This window comes from Pieris brassicae, chromosome 7 (genome assembly GCF_905147105.1).
Source record: "Pieris brassicae chromosome 7, ilPieBrab1.1, whole genome shotgun sequence".
NCBI lineage: Eukaryota > Metazoa > Arthropoda > Insecta > Lepidoptera > Pieridae > Pieris > Pieris brassicae.
In genome coordinates this window covers 7,213,974-7,233,169 of record NC_059671.1, presented here as the reverse complement: position 1 = coordinate 7,233,169, position 19,196 = coordinate 7,213,974, and the positions used below count along the sequence as shown (strand labels likewise).

Sequence of the window (19,196 nt, the reverse complement as noted above, 5' to 3'; positions counted from 1 at the left end):
ATACTTTGTTTAATATAGTAAAAACTTTATAATTTTTATATATCTATATATTTGAGTTAAGGAAGTATGTATATTATAAAGAAATCATTAAAAAATCGACGAAGATATAAAACAAGACGACAATCCCTTTCTACTGACTTCAAAGATGTCAAGTTTATAATTGATTCCTTGAAGATTTCAGTGAACCTACAATATTTGTTGTATACACACAATTATTGCACAAACTATGTTTAACAATTATCCCTTAATGATTTACGTATAGTGTAGGAGTAAAGAACAAAAATTATAAACCAGCTTCCGCCAGCGTTGATTTCGTGTATTTTACAAATCAAATCAGATCCCTTAAACGATAATTTTGTGTATTAAGAAATAGCATAATGAATCACACAACTAAACCTAACCTTCTTAAGGAATCAGAATAGTATTGGTAAAAACTACAAAAGTACCGACCCTCCCCGAATTTCATCTTCAGGAATCCTATATCAATAGTATTTATTATAATTAAAAATTTCCTTATTATGTTCGTGTATTGTATTATACTCCTCTTCTCTTTTGTTTCTTTAAATAAACGTAGGTATTTTTGAATTTTATAATTATTAAATAATAAGCCGTTTGAAAATATTCTACACACAGAATTCATTTAGTGAGGTCGGCGCCATCAGGATAGAAAAAGATGTCTACAGGCAATGTTTAATGGGGTATAAAAATTATGGGAATTTGTCAAGTCAAATTTAATCTATAAGAAAATATTATTATTTATATTAAATAAGTTAGTTAATGTATAAACGAATTTATTTTTTAATTAAAGTTACTTATGCTTTACGAGTTGTGTTGTTTTGCTATATGTTTTGCAAAGGGGGTTTTTATATCAAGAAAATACTTTTTTTATATTTTAGTTTTATAATTTCTGTGAACACCCTAGATATTATTGAATTGATAGCTCCTTTCAATAGATAGATCATGGCACCAGAAAAATATGTACATCAAAACAAGTTATACACTTAAACATAATAGCTTATATAGATTGATGAATTATTCAATATAATTTTTAGATGTTATGTATTGTTATAGAATCGAAGCAAGTTTTACAGTTAAATTTTAAAATACAAACATACATTATATACATAATACATTTTTTTTCAGCAAAACTTTCGGTCTTCCGATTCCAATACGTTTCAGTTCATAGAAAGTCATGGTATAAACAATGCTATTGAATTGAGGAGCAGTGTTGGCCTAGTGGCTTCAGCGTTGGACGGCCATCCCTGATCAAGAAACAGATACAGAAATCTGAGGCCCAGACCTAAACAGGTTGTAGCGCCATTGATTATTATTATTATTGAATTGAGGAACCTACAGAATCAGCATGTCAGCTGTTTTTTTAAAAAGCTCTCGGTAGGCCTCCAGTTCTGTAACAATTTTTTTGCTATAAATCTATCACTTGAATTACAAGTAATATGTAACGTAATACAATAATAATTTATCAGTATGTTTTTAATTACTGCGCTAATTGGAGTTTTTCTTTAGCTTAATCAGATCAAAATCTAAGACCGAAAACTCAACTGCCAAAAATGATAAAATTCGACATATTTCCTCGAATTTTGACAAAATTAAACGACACGAGTGACTCGTACTTGCAGAATCAGGACGTATGGATAAGATAAGCCAGCTTCCGATTTCCGATGTACCGTCCGTCAGGCGAGTGATATTTATTTAATTAAACTGATACGGAAGAATTTATCTCCCGAATTAGCAATCAACGGCGAAGATGGTTGATATTTTAAATGGAATTACTGAAAAACTCATGTTATTTGGAGCAAAGCGTAATACATGTTGATTCTCTCTTCTTTTATTAATACATCATGTAACCAATGTAGATTTAACCTTCTGATTTCTTCAGTGTTACGCGAAGTTACTAAAGCATTGTGTTTATAATCAAATTTCCTTGTATCACTAGGTATTAAATGTATGAATAAACATCACTCGCTGGCTAGGGTTGTTAAAAGTTCTCAAAGCGTAGAGTATATAACGTAATACATTCGAGATGATATCGGTTCGGTTGTTTAGTACCTACTCGGGCGAACCAAATGATAAGTTTTACAGACTGCGACAATAACGTCGAGGTTTCTTGCAACTGTGCTGCTAGTAACCAAGGTTAGTTTTAGTGGATCTTGCTCTGGGATCCATGAATTTCATTTTCACATCTGATACAAAAAAGTAAATAATAGTAATTAACAGGGAATAACAGCTATGTTTTGCAATATTTTTAAAATAATACTGCAAACATTTAAAACTCCCGCAGATTAAAAAAAGTTTGTCATACAGGAGTCGCACTTAGCGCTAAGTGTTAACTCTGATACTTACTTGTCAGTCTGACGGAAGGTTATAGGACATTTTTATGCGAAAATAAATACTTTATTACCACAAACGGCGCCATATAAGATAAGTTCAGTAGTTAAAATTTATCACTTGTCCAGTACAAATAGCTCTGAACGACCTCGAGGCCTCTAATGAGTGACCATCACTCAGGGAAGTGGGTTTAGCGTTGACAAATCTAAACGCACATTATATAGCATCTTGGTATATAGAAAAAATCTATAATTTTTTTACGATTTATTACTACGGTCAAACAATATGTTGCAAAAAGCTGATAAAATTCAATCTCAAAGCAATTTTAAAAGAAATGGCTTTGTTTGACGTGCAACGGCGGCACGTGAGAATTTTCAACTTACAAGTTTGATTAAATAAATTGTATTAGCTTCATAATGTTACCTGTACGAGTATTGATTTGCGTTAGAGAAATTAATATGTATAACTGTCTTCATAATATGTTAATGACGTCATTTAAAGGTTAATTAGTATTCCAAAACATCGATTAATACACTCGCAAGTCTACTACAGTATTAAAAATATACAAGGTACACAGTGCTAACAAGTTCCGTATGACAAAAACGTAATGAATATGACACACCGTACCCTGACTAGATATATAAGAAGGAAGGAAGGATTTTATAGGTCAAATTAAAAAAAAAATATTTAAAAAGCATTAACTTTATTAAATCCAGTTCTATATTAGCTATTGTTATTATACAAATGTCATAAATATCACAATTATTTACAGAAAAACATCACTTTGGGTTGGCTATATAGGATATTCAAATGAAGATTATATGTTTTTGGTGCAAAGTACATGCTTTTTAATCCTGTATAAACCAATGTATGTACAATATATTTGCATTAACACCTATTGTATGTTACCAAATAAAGGAATCCCCAAGGGCTGAGTTTAAACACTAAAAGTTCATCAAAATGCCTTCATTGATTTACATTTATTTCCATTTTTTACATAGGATTACCGAAATCCAATTAATTCTCTTAACAATAAGAGTAAAATTAAACTATTTTATGATTTGAGGTGAAAGCGAAGTGAATAAAACCGTACCGTGACATATATTTAGTATAATGGAATTCGCCGATATTAGCCAACCAAGCGAACATTAAAATAATATTATATAGAACATGTATAGTCATAGCAGGAAGACTCCTGCTGTCTCCGCTCTTCGTTCGAGATACGAATATTCGAAGATGACCCTGACGACTCCCAAAGACCAGGTGTTTCGATAATCTACAAAACGAATATATATGTATATACTTTTACATTGCTGACCGAGAGCGCTGTAAAAGATCCAATTTTAACCCTACGGGTTTTAGAACTCGGTTAAGAATATGTTGTACACAGCACTACTGTAAAATATAAAATATTAAGTCAAAATATAAAGTATACATTTTTGCGCTATTAATATTTTTACTTAGTCATGTACAGATACCGGCAAACTTCTTGAGCATTAAACAACGTAGTAGGGGAAAGTTTGCGCAACGTACACCGAGCCGGATACAAACGTCAACTGATTTACCAATCACGCGATCGACGCGTCCCTGCCCCGCCGCCGCCCTTCCCAGTGACACCTAAAAATAGCATCTGCGCATGCAAGGACAATTGTTCAAGATGTTTGTCGGTATCTGTATCTGTCTATATTTGATACCTTAATAAAACCATCTGGTGCAGTATTAGGAGCTTACTTTTTGTACAAGTTCTTCGAACGCCAAGTTGATGCCTTCTTGTGTCTTCGCGCTGCTTTCAATGAATAACATTCGGTGTTTCTGCGCAAATGCCTGGCCTGCTTCACGAGTCACTACTCGATCCTAGATAATTACAAATTTAAAAATGGACTTTAAACATTATTTTTTTTCTCATATTGAATTTAAAAAAAAACTTTAAAAAAAAAATTGGACTAGCATAAAAGGTTTATCATGAGTCTAATCAAAAAGACTAAATATCCAATTGCTATTTGAATACAAAACTGGTACAGTCAACATAACCAACAACAACATGTTATATTTGTATCTCCATTGAGGTTGCTAGGACAGACACATTTAAAGTTTTGTCACTAAATGCTAAGCTAGCAGTAAGCACCTTACTAAATTTGATACATATGTATTTAACCAACAATCCAACTGATTCAAGGTTTCAACCTTCAAGGTTAAACACACTGAACCTTATAAATATTAATGTAAAGACCATTGTCCCAATTCATGATTCAGTATCTATAAAAATTTAACCTACATAACAATTTACAATGTAATACCTACTAACCTAATGGTTTCAGTACAGAATTGCATATAATTAAAGTATCTTTGATTCAATGAGCATGAAAACCAACCTTATCAATTTTGTTCCCGACAACAAGACAGACAATATTTTTCTTTGTTGAATACACTTGCAGTTCTTCAACCCACTCATTTAATTTTGCTAATGATTTTGGTTCTGATACATCATATACTAATATTGCTCCATGTGCATCTCTAAAAGATAATAATAAAAACATTGAAAGAAAACTCAATCACAAACAAGCAGACAACTAATCTTCATTCAGTCATTTAAATTCTTATCACTTCACAGACAAGATTATCTGTAAGAAATGACAAACAAAATTATTCTACAATAAAATCAACAACTACATAAAACATGCATGATATGAAGAATGTTATTTACTAATGGCCTGTCAAAACTAAAAACAGCTGGGTTTATAAAATAAATATAGTCTATGAAATACAATGTAGTATTCTTATAGGAAAAGAATTTCTTGAAATTCGTCCAGATAAATTAAAAGATAAATACAATACTTACCTCTTTAAACTATTATAAGTGAGCAAGGAGTAGATTATAAGCAATGTGTATTATTTTAACCAATCACAACTACAATCACGTGGTTGAAAAAATATTAAAGCATCACTGCGGTTTGGTATGGAAATGGTGAAATCTTTACCTTTTATATTATATTGCTTTGACTAAGTTGGTAATTTTCTTTTTTATCACAGTTCAACTTGACAACAACTACACCATAAAACATAAAATAAAATATATAGACACACACTTAACTTTAAAACACTGTTTAAAAACTCATATTTATCAGTCTAATACATTAACTTTTATGTACATAACTCCTAATTTTTATCAGGCAAATAAATTGACCTTATGGATGAATAATTTACCTGTAAAAACTGTTTGTCAATGTCCTATATCTCTCCTGACCAGCGGTGTCCCAAATACCAAGCTTAACTTTTAGACCATTCACTTCCATAACTTTACATTTGTAATCAACACCAATTGTTGCTGGGAATGATGCATTATAGCTGCCTGTTGTAAATGCCAAAATGATACTAAAAGAAATCGTAATATTTAAAACCATGTACTTTGCTTCTATCCTTAACTTATTTATTATTTCCAGGTTAAAAGTAAATGCATATAAGTAAATTAGAGATAAACTACGAATAAATATAAGAAAGACTTCTCTTGAACACAAAAACTTCTATCCTGCTCACTACTTCACCAAATTCTGGAGCCAAATTTGAGAAATTATTCACAATGGAAAAAATTAACAACTTAACAAATGGTGTAGATAATGTAAATTATTGTATTGTATATAAGAATTACATAAAATTCAAATAGATACAGTAAAGTATGATGGGAAAACAAGACTTAATTGCACTATAAATTTTAATAAAGTCATTATCCATACATGTTCTGTAATGGTCAAACATAAATACATATATTATACATCTTTGTTGCTTTGTTCTAGTATATTAAAATAAAGTTAATAAAAGTAAGTATACCTAGGCTAAATTTCTTATCTATCTTACTTGATAACAAATAAGAATTTAAGTAAAATTTCGTGTAAACACTATCAATACTAAAAATAGTCATATTACAACAGCTATTAAAATCATTGAAGAACTGAGTCATGTTTTATTCATGTAGGTAACATTCTATACTCAATGAAGAGATTTTATCCATACCTGGATTTTCCTACTCCACTTTCACCTATTACAAGAATCTTTAATGTTGTAACGCAATCCATATCGTGGAGAAAGAGCAAATTTAATCTATTTACACAATTATTAATAGAAATTAGACCCCTTAGACTTCACAAGTTTAAAACACGGAGTCTTAACTCTTAGTTCACACAATCGCTAGCTATACCACAGAACAGGTTCTTCTTTATTTTTAAGTGCGTATTTTAACGAAGATAATTAAACTTAAATATTGCAAATAAATCAAAATATTATTTTTGTTTTGCGTCATGAAATTATTATTACAGTTAAATGTAGACATGACAGTTGACAGTCACAATATGTCAATTATCAACAAAGGTTAGTTCTTACCAGTGCTTAAATCTACAGACTATTGGTAATAGCGTAATAGTAAGTAGTAGAAACCGTTAGTTAAGTAAACCATGGTCATACAAGAAAAGAAAATATGGTCGAGTTTACCAATATTCTTACACTCACAAATATTACTATCAACAATACGAAGCCTTGCTAAATGGTGAGGTGTATATACATGTCCTAAACGCATTCTGGAAATGATAGAAGTGACAAATTCAGAACTTTTAATCTGATACAACCATGAACCTCCTTTCTGTATTCCTTGATGTCTTTGTTTATTTTTTCTCGCGTATAGTTTTCCAACCTTTTACTTGAAGCTGAAAAATAAACCGTTAGTAAGAATATTATAAAAATATAATGGATCCAAAAAATAATTGAATTTGTTTTTAGCATGTTTCCTTTTCCTAATTTTTTTAAATATAATATCTTTCAATCTTTCTTAAAACAGAATTCAGTTCAGCAACGCGTCATATTAATGACATTATAAAAAAAAACGCTGTCACAGATAAAGTAAAAATCCAAATGCTGAACACAATATTATAAGGGCTCATTAGGTTGATTAGGGGATATAGAAGTTTTAATAAAATGTTTTTGCTAGAAGAATTATAATCTCTATTGTTTCAATGATCTGTGGTCCCAAGCTTGCTATTATAATATAGCTGACCCGGCGAACTTCGTCCCGCCTCATAGGCTAGTCATAAAATTACATTATTTTGATTTTAAAATTAAAAATTATAAAACATTTAAAATATTTGATTCGTTGCATTTCGGGTTCTTCTGCCTAAATTTGTACGCCGCCTTATAAGAGGCATATGTAGTAAGTTACAAATTTATACGATTACTATCGAAGGTTGGTGGTTACTTAATTGTTTTGCCTTCCCGGAACCCCTCCACTAATACTTTAACTTTATGGTATGGTGTTTGATTGTTCTCATTTTAATGTGGGATATTTGAGAGCATGAACAAAATAAAACATTGTATGGAAATACGACTCATAAGCATCAATTAAATTATTGTAAGACATGAGTTACCAAGGCATAACCCTTGGTAATCGCTGACGTTGCACTCAGCGATTTCGCCGACTATAGTTTATTTGAAAGTTATTATTGTATTCGTATTATTTAGATTTAGATCAGTCTTGTAGTAGATTTCAAATTGTAAAGACATATAAATAAATAAATTCTTTTTTTAATGTCTTTTCGGTCTGCCTGAACATAACTGGCGCAGTCGGTAGGATTGCACGTTTAACTAGGAAAACCGCGAATCAAACTCTTCAAAGTCCCCTGGTAAACGGCGACTCCCTAGTCGCGTTACTGCAATCCAAAGGAACCTCATCAAGGGCGGTCACCGAGATCCACGCGGGTACACCTGGAGCATTGGGCGTTCCCTCGTGCTGCTACGAGACTCGACAAGAAATGCAGTTGCTGGTCTGGTGAGTACTCTCGCTAAGCCAAGTTTCCTGCTCTATTTCCTGTCCTAGATATAGTTTTTTTTTATATATATAATTAATGAGTGTTTAAACCTAAAATCGGTTTAAAACTTTAACATTATAACAATAGGCTATTGTCTTGTTCTCACATCGGACGGGCATTCCTTAGCGTCACGTTACGCGTATTGTTAAGTGTAAGCGGATCTACATAGAAATTGTTATATTTTATAACTTTATTAATTCATATAATTAAATTCAAAATATGTCGCTATTAGATTCACCGCATTTTAAAATTTTGGTAGATCTTATTCCCAAATATGACGGAACTAAGAAATTACTTAATTTTTATATTAGAGAGGTAGAAAATGTTCTCGAACAAATAGAAGTCGCGGGGAGGAACCATCCCACATTGCTTAGCGTAATAAAAAGTAAGTTGAGCGGTGCGGCTGTAGAGGCAATCGCCTATGAGACTAACTTAGATACGTGGAACAATATAAAGACAGCTCTTATTCGTCGCTTGGGCGAACCTCGCAACGAAATTCAAGTAATGCAGGAGCTTACGAGGTCGCGTAAATTTAAAAATGAGAACGCCGAGTCCTTTGGCAAACGACTTCGTGAGTTACTGGACACCCTGTTATCTATAGGAAACCATGCTAATAAAGGTTATTACGAGGAAATGGTAATTGAACAGTATGTTAATAATCTAGATTTCCATGTTTCATTAGGCGTTAGAATAGCGAAACCAGATACACTAGAAATGGCGATAGTGGCAGCTAGACAGGAAGAAGCGCGACTTGCTCTTAACAAGCCGGGCCCTTCGACATTCTATAACGGTACGTTTAGGCAAAAGGAACCGAACTTTCCTCAACATTCACATAACAACAGGTTACCCTTCCCATCTCGACTACATCTTCCACCCACACATCCTCAATTTAGACCTGATAACTATGTACCTCAAGAGAACAATATGACCCCAGAACAACGACAACAACTAGTTAAGTCGTTACTCCCATGGAAGAACCGTACTTTCTACGTACCGTTTACTAGTGGGAGTGCCATGCTGTTGCTTTCGGGCTTCAGCCAATCGGGCAGGCACGACCGGGGCAGTACCACTGTCTCACAGAAAACCGGCGTGAAGTGATGCAATAGGTTCATCTTATTGTACTCGCGTTTCGTGCGGTGAGTGAGACTCCCGGAGCCCATCAATTCCCCCCCCAGAATATGAAGATGCAGTTTAAACAGAGATTACCCCAGGGGGGTACCACACGTTTCCGCTGTGGAGAATCCCCCTCTGAGCGTCCATCATCGGAACAATCAGTATTCGGTGGTGGATGCACAGGCTGCCCTTCGTATTCTGGGGTGGGCAAAAACTGCTCAAAAAACTGTAAGTTTCGATCTCGGGGCAAACGGAAGAATTTACCGAAGGCATCCCCTTCCACGCTCTCAGTGGACTTTACCAATGTTAGGGGGCTCAACTCTAATCTTAACTCGGTTCACTTTCACCTCGAAACTGCGAAGCCGGCCTTATTCTTCCTTACTGAGACTCAGATATCCTTCCCGGCTGATACTTCCTACCTCTCCTACCCGGGGTACAAATTGGAACATTCATTTGTGCCGCGGGCGGGAGTTTGCGTGTACGTCAGAGAGGATATCTGTTCTCGTCGCCTCGGGTCGCTTGAAGGAAGGGACCTATCTAGCCTCTGGCTGCGCGTAGACTGCGATGACCATCCGCGATTCTACGCATGCCTGTATAGGTCCCATAGCGGAAATACCGAAACTGAGCGACTCATTGAGCACATCCAAATGGCTACAGATTCCCTGCTCGAAGATCGAAGGCGATTTTAACGCTCACCATGCCGATTGGCTCGGTTCGGAAACCACCGATCACGCGGGAAGATCCTTTCACGACTTTGCTTTAGCTTACGACCTGTCACAAATGGTCCCTGCGATTACGCGAATACCAGATGTGGATGGTCATAAACCCTCTTTGTTGGACCTTCTGCTGACCTCACATCCGGAGACCTATCAAGTCTCTGTTGACCCGCCATTGGGTTCATCGGATCATTGTGTGGTCCGGAGTACTGTGCCTACTACGCGCCCTCCTCGGCCCCGTTTTTCGGGTTGTCGTCGTATTTGGCACTATCGGTCAGCAGATTGGGATGGGATGCGGTCTTTCTTTGCGTCCTACCCTTGGGGGCCTATGTGCTTTTCGTCGGAAGCTCCAGATTCCGTCGCTGCCTCTGTCGCCGAAGTGGTTCTGCAGGGCATGGAACTTTTTATTCCATTCTCTGCGGTGCCGATTGGTGGCAAGTCACAGCCCTGGTTTAAGCGTTCTTGCAAGGCGGCATCGCGTCGAAAGCGAGAATGCTTTAATGCATGGGCGGAAGCGGCGATATCTCGTGATGCCAATACCAGCGAACATAAAAAAGCATATAACTCAGCCTCCAGGTCCTTCAAACGGGAAATCGCTAAGGCAAAGTCAGAGCATATCGCCAGATTTGGCGAGAGATTGGCCCAACTCCCTTCTGGGACCCGAGCCTTCTGGTCTCTCGCCAAAGCTGTACAAGGGAATTTTTGTCAGCCATCGATACCACCGCTGCACAGAGAGGATGACTCGCTCGCCCACACTGCGAAGGAGAAGGCCGACCTCTTGGGCTGTCTCTTCGCGTCCAACTCGACTTTGGATGACCGGGGGAGATCACCACCGGCGATTTCGCGGTGTGATAACTCAATGCCGGAAATCACATTCCAGCAACGTGCTGTTCGCAGAGCACTATCTTCCTTGGACATTCATAAGTCGAGCGGGCCGGATGGTATCCCTCCAAATGTGCTGCGTACATGTGCTCCTGAGTTGGCTCCGGTCCTGACGCGCCTTTTCCGGTACCTGTACTCGCTCGGCACTGTCCCGAAGTGCTGGAAGACCGCTTCGATACATCCGATCCCTAAAAAAGGCGATCGCACTGATCCATCCAACTATCGCCCAATTGCAATAACCTCCTTGTTCTCCAAACTAATGGAATCCATTATTAATGGCCAGCTCTTGAGTTATCTAGAGGGCCACCAGCTGATTAGCGATTATCAGTACGGCTTTCGTCGTGGTCGTTCAGCTGGTGACCTTCTAGTATACCTTACTCATAGATGGGCAGAGGCAATTGAGTCCAAGGGGGAGGCACTAGCGGTTAGTTTGGACATAGCGAAAGCCTTCGATCGGGTGTGGCACAAAGCACTGCTCTCGAAGCTACCAGCCTACGGGCTTCCTGAGAAATTATGCGACTGGATCTCCAGCTTTCTAGCCGATCGGAGCATCAAGGTCGTCGTCGACGGAGCATGTTCCGACCTTAAACCCGTGAATGCTGGGGTCCCACAAGGCTGTGTTCTGTCCCCGACCCTGTTTCTTCTGCATATCAATGACATGTTGCAACTTAGCAACATTCATTGCTATGCGGACGACAGCACTGGGGATACTCTTTACACTGGCCGGGCAGGTATTTCTCGGGCAGTTGTCGATGAGTACCGGAACAAACTTGTGTCTGAAGTCGAAACTCTTTTACGTGGAGTCTCGGACTGGGGTAGACTAAACCTAGTCCAATTTAACCCCAAGAAGACACAAGTTTGCGCGTTTTCCGCGAAAAAAATACCCTTTGTCGCTACTCCTCTTTTCGAAAACACTCTTCTTGAAGCCACAGCCAGCATCGGAATACTTGGCGTTGACATATCGAACGACGTTCAGTTTCGCGGTCATTTGGAGGGAAAGGCTAAATTAGCCTCCAAAAAGCTTGGTGTGCTCAGCAAGGCGAGACGGTACTTCACTCCGGGCCACCGCTTGCAACTCTATAAAGCGCAAATACGGCCCCACATGGAATACTGTTCTCACCTCTGGGCGGGGGCTCCCCAGTACCAGCTCCTTCCACTTGACCGTATCCAACGAAGAGCGGTTCGAATCGTCGATGACCAATCCCTCTCCGAGCGGCTCGATCCTTTGGCGTTGCGTAGAGATGTGGGGTCACTCTGCATCTTCTACCGCATTTACCATGGAGAGTGTTCAGAGGAGTTGTTCGGATTAATACCTGCAGCTGAGTTTCAGCATCGGACGTCGAGGCAAAATACAAAATTCCACCCGTATCACCTCGACGTCCGACGTTCCACGACTGAGCGTTTCTCAAGGCAATTTTTGCCGCGCACCACCGCTATGTGGAACCAGCTGCCAGCTGAAGTATTTCCGAACCAATTCGACTTAGGGTCCTTCAAGAAAAGAGCGTACAAATTCTTAAAAGGCCGGCAACGCACTCGCGAGCCCTCTGGCATTGAGAGTGTCCATGGGCGGCGGTATCACTTAACATCAGGTGAGCCTCCTGCCCGTTTGCCCCCTATTTTATAAAAAAAAAAAAAAAAAAAAAAAAAAAAACCAACAAGGAGGTAGAAGCTCTGGAAACTTCCGTAAACCACTCAATATTCCTCAACAGGGTCATCATGCACATAAAAATTCGGATGTCACCATGCGGTCAGTGTCAAAACCCCAAAAACCCCCATATTTAATTGAAGAGGTATTTTATACTGAGAATAACCCTTATAATTCGGACCCGGAGTTCCAAGGTACATGTTATAATTGTTACAATAGTCTACAGGACGAAAGCGATGTCGAGCCAAATTCTTGTCAGGAGGAAGCCGAATACAACCCGGATTTTCACGAAGCTCAGGGAGAGGAAGATCGGAGGTAGTGAAAATCAACGTCCAAAATACCGACCATCTACCGTACATAGAGCTGCCGGAGTTTCAAGGTAAGTTCTTAGTAGATACCGGTGCCAGTCGGAGTGTTGTTTCATCTGATGTTATTTTTGGCAATATTTGGGAACAATTGGTTGAGTTCGAGCCTTTCGAAATATCCACCGCACATAGTAGATCACGTCATAAGTACATAGTACACCTCCCTTTACCACCAATTTTTAACACAGATACAATTCATAAATTTTTAATTTTCGACTTTGACCCAAAATATAAGGGACTAATAGGATGTGACTTACTGAAACATTTAAAAAGTAATATTGACTTAAATCGAGGAATATTACGTACAGAAACAGCGAATATACCAATTTATTTTAATCATCCTTTGCGTAAAATTAAAATTGAGCCCAAATGTGAGAAGGTAGTAAGAATAAAGACTAATTATATAGATGGACAGTATATTCATAACAAACACTATTGGTCTGAAGGTTTGGAATCCCCCACAGCGTTAGTTACAGTTAAAGCCGGTTCTTTTAAAACTACTGTTGTTAATAGTACTGACGAAAACATGTTTATTTACGATAAATCCCCTATAGAGTTGGAGGCTTATTCTGAAACTAAGAACGAGTTTGTAGAATTAAATACATTAAATGCTAACATAGACGTAGATAAGGAGCTCTGTGACAATTTGAATAAAATTCGAACTGGTCACATGAATGAGGAAGAAAAGCGAGAAATTACTAGGCTTTGTTATCGTTACCGCGACATTTTTCATTCAGAAAATGTACCATTAACTTTTACACATGCAGTTAAACATCAGTTAAGATTGTCAAATGATACACCAATTTACGTTCGTAGTTACAGACAAGCCCCACAACAACGTGCAGAAATACGTAACCAAGTTGATAATTTACTAAAGCAAGGTATTATTAGAGAAAGTATTTCACCATGGTCGTGCCCAGTGCATATCGTACCTAAGAAACCGGACGCATCTGGTAAAGTTAAATGGAGACTAGTAATAGACTACAGACGACTTAACGACCGGACAATTGAAGACAAATATCCCTTACCTAACATACACGACATACTTGACAGATTAGGACGTGCTCAATACTTTACTACTCTTGATCTTGCTAGTGGTTATCATCAAGTGGAAATGCACCCAGAAGATATAGAGAAGACAGCGTTCACTACTGAACGAGGTCATTATGAATTTTTGCGCATGCCATTTGGACTTAAGAATGCACCTAGCACATTCCAACGGTTAATGGACCATATTCTTAGAGGTTTACCGAACGTTTATACATACCTGGATGACGTTATCATAATAAGTACGTCATTACAAGAACACATAGAAAGGCTGCGTGAAGTTTTTGAAAGATTTAAAACTCATAACCTTAAGGTTCAGTTAGATAAGTCGGAATTCCTCCAAAAACAAGTAAATTTTTTAGGCCATGAACTTACAGACGAAGGACTGAAACCAAATAAGGACAAGATCAAAGCTGTACTTGACTTCCCGTTGCCTAAAAACCAAAAAGAAATCAAATCATTTTTAGGACTAGTAGGTTACTACCGCAAGTTTATTAAAGACTTCGCAAAGTTAACAAAGCCTATGACAGTTTGCTTAAAAAAAGGCAGAAAAATTGTGCATACGGCAGAATTCTTAGAGTCATTTAACAAGTGTAAACAAATACTTACCAACGATCCGATATTGCAGTACCCCGACTTTGACCAACCGTTCATATTGACAACTGACGCATCTGACTTTGCTCTAGGCGCTGTGTTATCTCAGGGTAGAGTAGGATCTGATAAACCCGTAGCTTATGCGTCGCGTACTTTATCAGACTCAGAGTCGCGTTATTCCACTATCGAAAAAGAGCTTTTAGCGATAGTGTGGGCAATAAAATATTTTAGACCCTATATCTTTGGACGTAAGTTCACAATTTATACTGATCACAGACCCCTTACATGGTTGATGTCGCTAAAAGATCCTAATTCAAAGTTGACGCGCTGGCGACTGAAATTGGCGGAGTATAACTTTAATGTTGTTTATAAGAAGGGACTGCAAAACACTAACGCAGACGCACTATCTCGAGTCAAGATATTTCATCACAGCATTGATTCACTTGCAGTAAACCTTGACGATAATGAAGACGATGAATTAATTGGTCGAATATTTGAAAATGTCCGTATAACTCAACAAAATGACAGACAGACTGATGACGAACCGATGGCAGGCCCGAGTAGACAAGATGATAACTTAGACCCAGACGTACAACTAGACCCACAGAGCCCCTCAATTGCAGAATCAGCTATTGATAAAAATCAACTAAGTGAGGTAGAATTAGTTAGTACTAATAATACCCAACCAGATAATGAAAATAACGGTATCCCTATTTTATCTGACGCAATCGATAGGCAACTAAAACAATTTCATATTAGGTCAACCCCAGGTACCACTTACAGAGTAGAAGATAGGTCAACCAACCGACGCACTGTTATTAAAGACGTTTTTATTCCCGTAAATAACACAGAACAGGAAATAATTCGGTTTCTTAAAGAGCACACCATTGCAGATCGCATATTCCACTGTTATTTTTATAACGATGAATTGTACCCAAAATTTTGTAAAGTTTATTGTACCACATTTAATAATCGAGGTCCAAAACTTATTAGATGTACCACGCGCGTTACGCTAGTTGAGAATAAGAACGAACAGGAAGCGTTGATTAGGAAGTATCATGAAGGTAAGACAGTACACCGCGGTATACAGGAAACACTTAAGCAATTGCACAGAAATTACCATTGGCCTAACATGTTACTTACTATTCAAAGGTATATTAACCAATGTGACATTTGTTTGAAAGCGAAGTATGAAAGAAACCCTTTAAGACCCCCTTTAGCAGTTACTGAAACACCTCGTAAGCCCTGGGAACATTTATTTATGGATTTATATTCAGCAGGAGGAGGTACCTTTCTCACTATAATAGATAATTTTTCAAAATTCGCACAGGCAGTTCCGTTAAATGCATGCAGTAGTATACATGTAGCCGAAGCATTATTACAAGTTTTCTCTGTTTTGGGACTCCCGCATAATATTACAACAGACTCAGATAATAAGTTCGATAATGACGTAATTAAGGAAATTTGCTCTCTACATGATATTAACATTCATTTTACAACCCCGTATAACCCTAACTCGAACTCACCAATAGAACGTTTTCATTCAACTATAGCTGAAATAGTTAGAATTCAGCGTATGATTAATAAAGACGACCCAATTCAGTTAATTATGAAATATGCCATAATAGCTTACAACAACGCTATTCACTCGGCAACCGGTTATTCACCACACGAGTTATTATTTGGTCACACAACTTCACGTAACCCATTGGAGCTGCACTTTCCGAAGGAATTTTATCAAGATTACGTCCTAAAGCATAAGGCAAACGCAGAAGCTATACAGCAATCTGTTACTGCCCTAATGTCAACAAATAAAGAACAGGTAATAGCCAGGCGTAATAAGCAAGCTGTAGACATCGTATTCAAGGTAGGTGAAACCGTATATAAACAGGTGGCGAAAACAGCAAGGAACGACAAAACTAAACCCGTATTTAAAGGTCCGTATAAAATTATTCACCTCCACCCTAATAATGTAGCCGAGATAATAGGTAGTCATCCAAATTCTAAATCGATTAGAGTTCATTATAAACTCCTTAGAAGGCCCCACCTTGTTCCAGGATCCTCATCGCAGGAGCAATCATGCTCTGTTCAAGAGGTGACGTAATCCTTAATCCTGTTAACAACAATCCGGGAATCCTTTTGCTTAAACAAGGGCGGATAATGAAACAAATAGATATTTTTAATTTAGCATGTGTGTATAACATGACTTATTTGCAGTCAACCATTAATGAGTTAGCGACATTATTCGCAAGCATAAATACCACAGAATTGTATACAATGCATACAGATCAAGTGCAAAATTCTTTTAGAGCTCAAATAGAACATAATCTATCTTTAGTGAATAGAAAAATTGATTATATTATTCCCCAGAATGTTAGGCGCAAACGAGGTCTTATTAACGGTTTAGGCTCAGTTATAAAGTCCATAACAGGTAATCTAGATCAACAAGACGCTCTTAAATTTGAAGCTGATATTTTGGCTATTAAAAACAAGGTTACTTCTATGCAAAAGGTTCAAAAGAAGACATTAGTAATAGCCGAAAACACGATAAAAGAATTTGGTCTCCAATTAGATAAAATCAATGAAAATCAGCGAAAGTTAGTTATGTATTTGGAGAATACAACAAAGACGAATGATGTGCTAGCTAATCACGTTCGTAACTTAGACATTTATGTTCAAATAGATTTTAGTTTGCAAATTATATTAGATAAGTTAATGATATTAGAAGATGCTATAACATTTTCGCAATTAGGTGTTATGCACCCTAGTATTATAAGTCCGCAGAATTTAATATATGAATTATTACAGCTTGGAAATATATACAATTTAGAACCAATTACAGATTTAAATATAGGAAATATAAGAGAACTAGAAAGGTCAATAACAGTAAAAGCGTATAGTACTAAGCACTCATTAACATTTATTTTACAAATACCTTCTATTGATAAAAGTATATATGATCTTATTCATTTATATTCTATCCCTGATACCGAGTACCTCACCATTATACCCAAATCCAAATTCCTTGCACTTGGAAGCGATGAGTACGCATACCTCGACAACAGCTGCAAGTCGATCACCGAGAGCGTTCATCTCTGCGAGTCTCTGCAAATGAAATCCTTCACAAAATCAGAAGATTGCATCGTCAACCTCATAAAACACAAGAATGCCAACTGCAGCCGTGTTAAGATGGTACTAGGTGACAGCAAAATCCAAAAAACGCGGGACAACACGTGGCTGGTCATACTTAAGCGAGAAGAGATCGTAAGAGCACAATGTGGGACCAACACATCTTACCATCGTGCATCGGGAATCCATCTTATAACCGTAACAGAAGATTGTCGCGCAGAAGTTGCGAACATGACGCTGCAGTCACATGTCACGAAATTGGACTTAGATGAAATAATACCATTGCCCCAAAAACAAGACTCACCTGTGGATGTCGTGCGGTATCAAGTAAAATTGCAAGATCTGGAATTAGATAACGTTCGGCAATTACTGGACAAGGCTGAAGATCTGGAGAAGCAGGGTGACATTAACGATTGGCCTAAGATGATGGCAACTCCAAGCTGGACAACTATCATCCTCTATCTATTACTGATATGTGCAGTATCATGGAAAGTGTATAAAAAGTTATCAAGCAGATGCACCAAGAACGCACGGAAGATCACGCCTACCAGTGAGGACACTGGTGGAAGCTGTAAAATCAGCTTCTCTCTGAAGGACGGAGGAGTTACCAAGGCATAACCCTTGGTAATCGCTGACGTTGCACTCAGCGATTTCGCCGACTATAGTTTATTTGAAAGTTATTATTGTATTCGTATTATTTAGATTTAGATCAGTCTTGTAGTAGATTTCAAATTGTAAAGACATATAAATAAATAAATTCTTTTTTTAATGTCTTTTCGGTCTGCCTGAACATAACTCATGGCTTACCTAATTTATTATTTTTCATTTATTTATTGGATATAAGTATCTCGTATAAACCTTAAGATGGAGAAATTTTCTTTTGAGCAAAATTAAAGGAATGCTTATTGCCAGCTTTGTTGATTGCATAGCCAGTATTCCTTATTAAAAATAATATGGTCGTACCTCCGATTATAATAACAGAGTTTTACGATCTTATTAAAACTGTGTTTGTTTGTTTTGATCATCACAAAAATACCTTATGAAATTTTATATTACTTACAGTGGCATGATTAAAATCGTTAATGTTTCAACATTCGACAAATCCTTTCAAATTCCACGTTTACATTATATAATAAAATATGAATGGTACGAAGATTAATATTACGGAGAAATGTTTAGCTCGTGGTTTCAAGAATTTTGCAGTGAAACCGTGATATCTGTGAATGTATTTCATTACAAGTAGTTGGAAACCCAACGATATTCACTCGCAATATCGATGTAAATTGTAGCGGTCAATTGCAATGTGTGTAGCGACTGCAAGCTTAACTTATACAGCGGTACAAAAGCCAGCGATAAAAACTGCGCCTTGTTATGGCAACACGGTATGTATGGTTCTAGGAATTTAATAAAATTATTCAATTGTTAAAGTATATTTCGATGTATGAAACATCTTGATTTCTTGTTCGATCTTGGTTAAGCAACGCAATAATGCCAAGTTGTATAAATTTCC

The 19,196-nt window shown here is 37.1% G+C and overlaps 2 protein-coding genes and 2 long non-coding RNA genes across 4 annotated transcripts; 2 read left to right on the top strand and 2 right to left on the bottom strand.

Annotated features, from left to right (window-relative positions):
• Nucleotides 1-846: 846 nt before the first annotated feature.
• LOC123712306 lies at nt 847-2,679 on the bottom strand. The gene is made up of 3 exons (XR_006754067.1): nt 2,362-2,679; nt 1,632-1,790; nt 847-1,406 (listed from the first exon to the last, which is right to left on the bottom strand). It is a non-coding gene; the product is annotated as an uncharacterized LOC123712306 (long non-coding RNA).
• LOC123712308 lies at nt 2,659-3,307 on the top strand. The gene is made up of 2 exons (XR_006754068.1): nt 2,659-2,915; nt 3,119-3,307. It is a non-coding gene; the product is annotated as an uncharacterized LOC123712308 (long non-coding RNA).
• LOC123712305 (ras-related protein Rab-18) lies at nt 3,031-6,656 on the bottom strand. Its single transcript, XM_045665327.1, has 5 exons — nt 6,355-6,656; nt 5,551-5,718; nt 4,719-4,860; nt 4,078-4,200; nt 3,031-3,622 (listed from the first exon to the last, which is right to left on the bottom strand). Exons 1-5 carry the CDS (start codon nt 6,414-6,416, stop codon nt 3,506-3,508), a joined length of 612 nt encoding a protein of 203 aa, XP_045521283.1. The 5' UTR covers nt 6,417-6,656; the 3' UTR covers nt 3,031-3,505.
• Nucleotides 6,657-7,855: 1,199 nt separating this feature from the next.
• On the top strand, nt 7,856-18,393 carry LOC123712141. Its single transcript, XM_045665115.1, has 2 exons — nt 7,856-8,494; nt 17,422-18,393. The coding sequence occupies exons 1-2, from the start codon at nt 8,415-8,417 to the stop codon at nt 18,302-18,304; spliced, it is 963 nt and encodes a 320-aa protein (XP_045521071.1). The 5' UTR covers nt 7,856-8,414; the 3' UTR covers nt 18,305-18,393.
• The last annotated feature ends 803 nt before the right edge of the window (nt 18,394-19,196 follow it).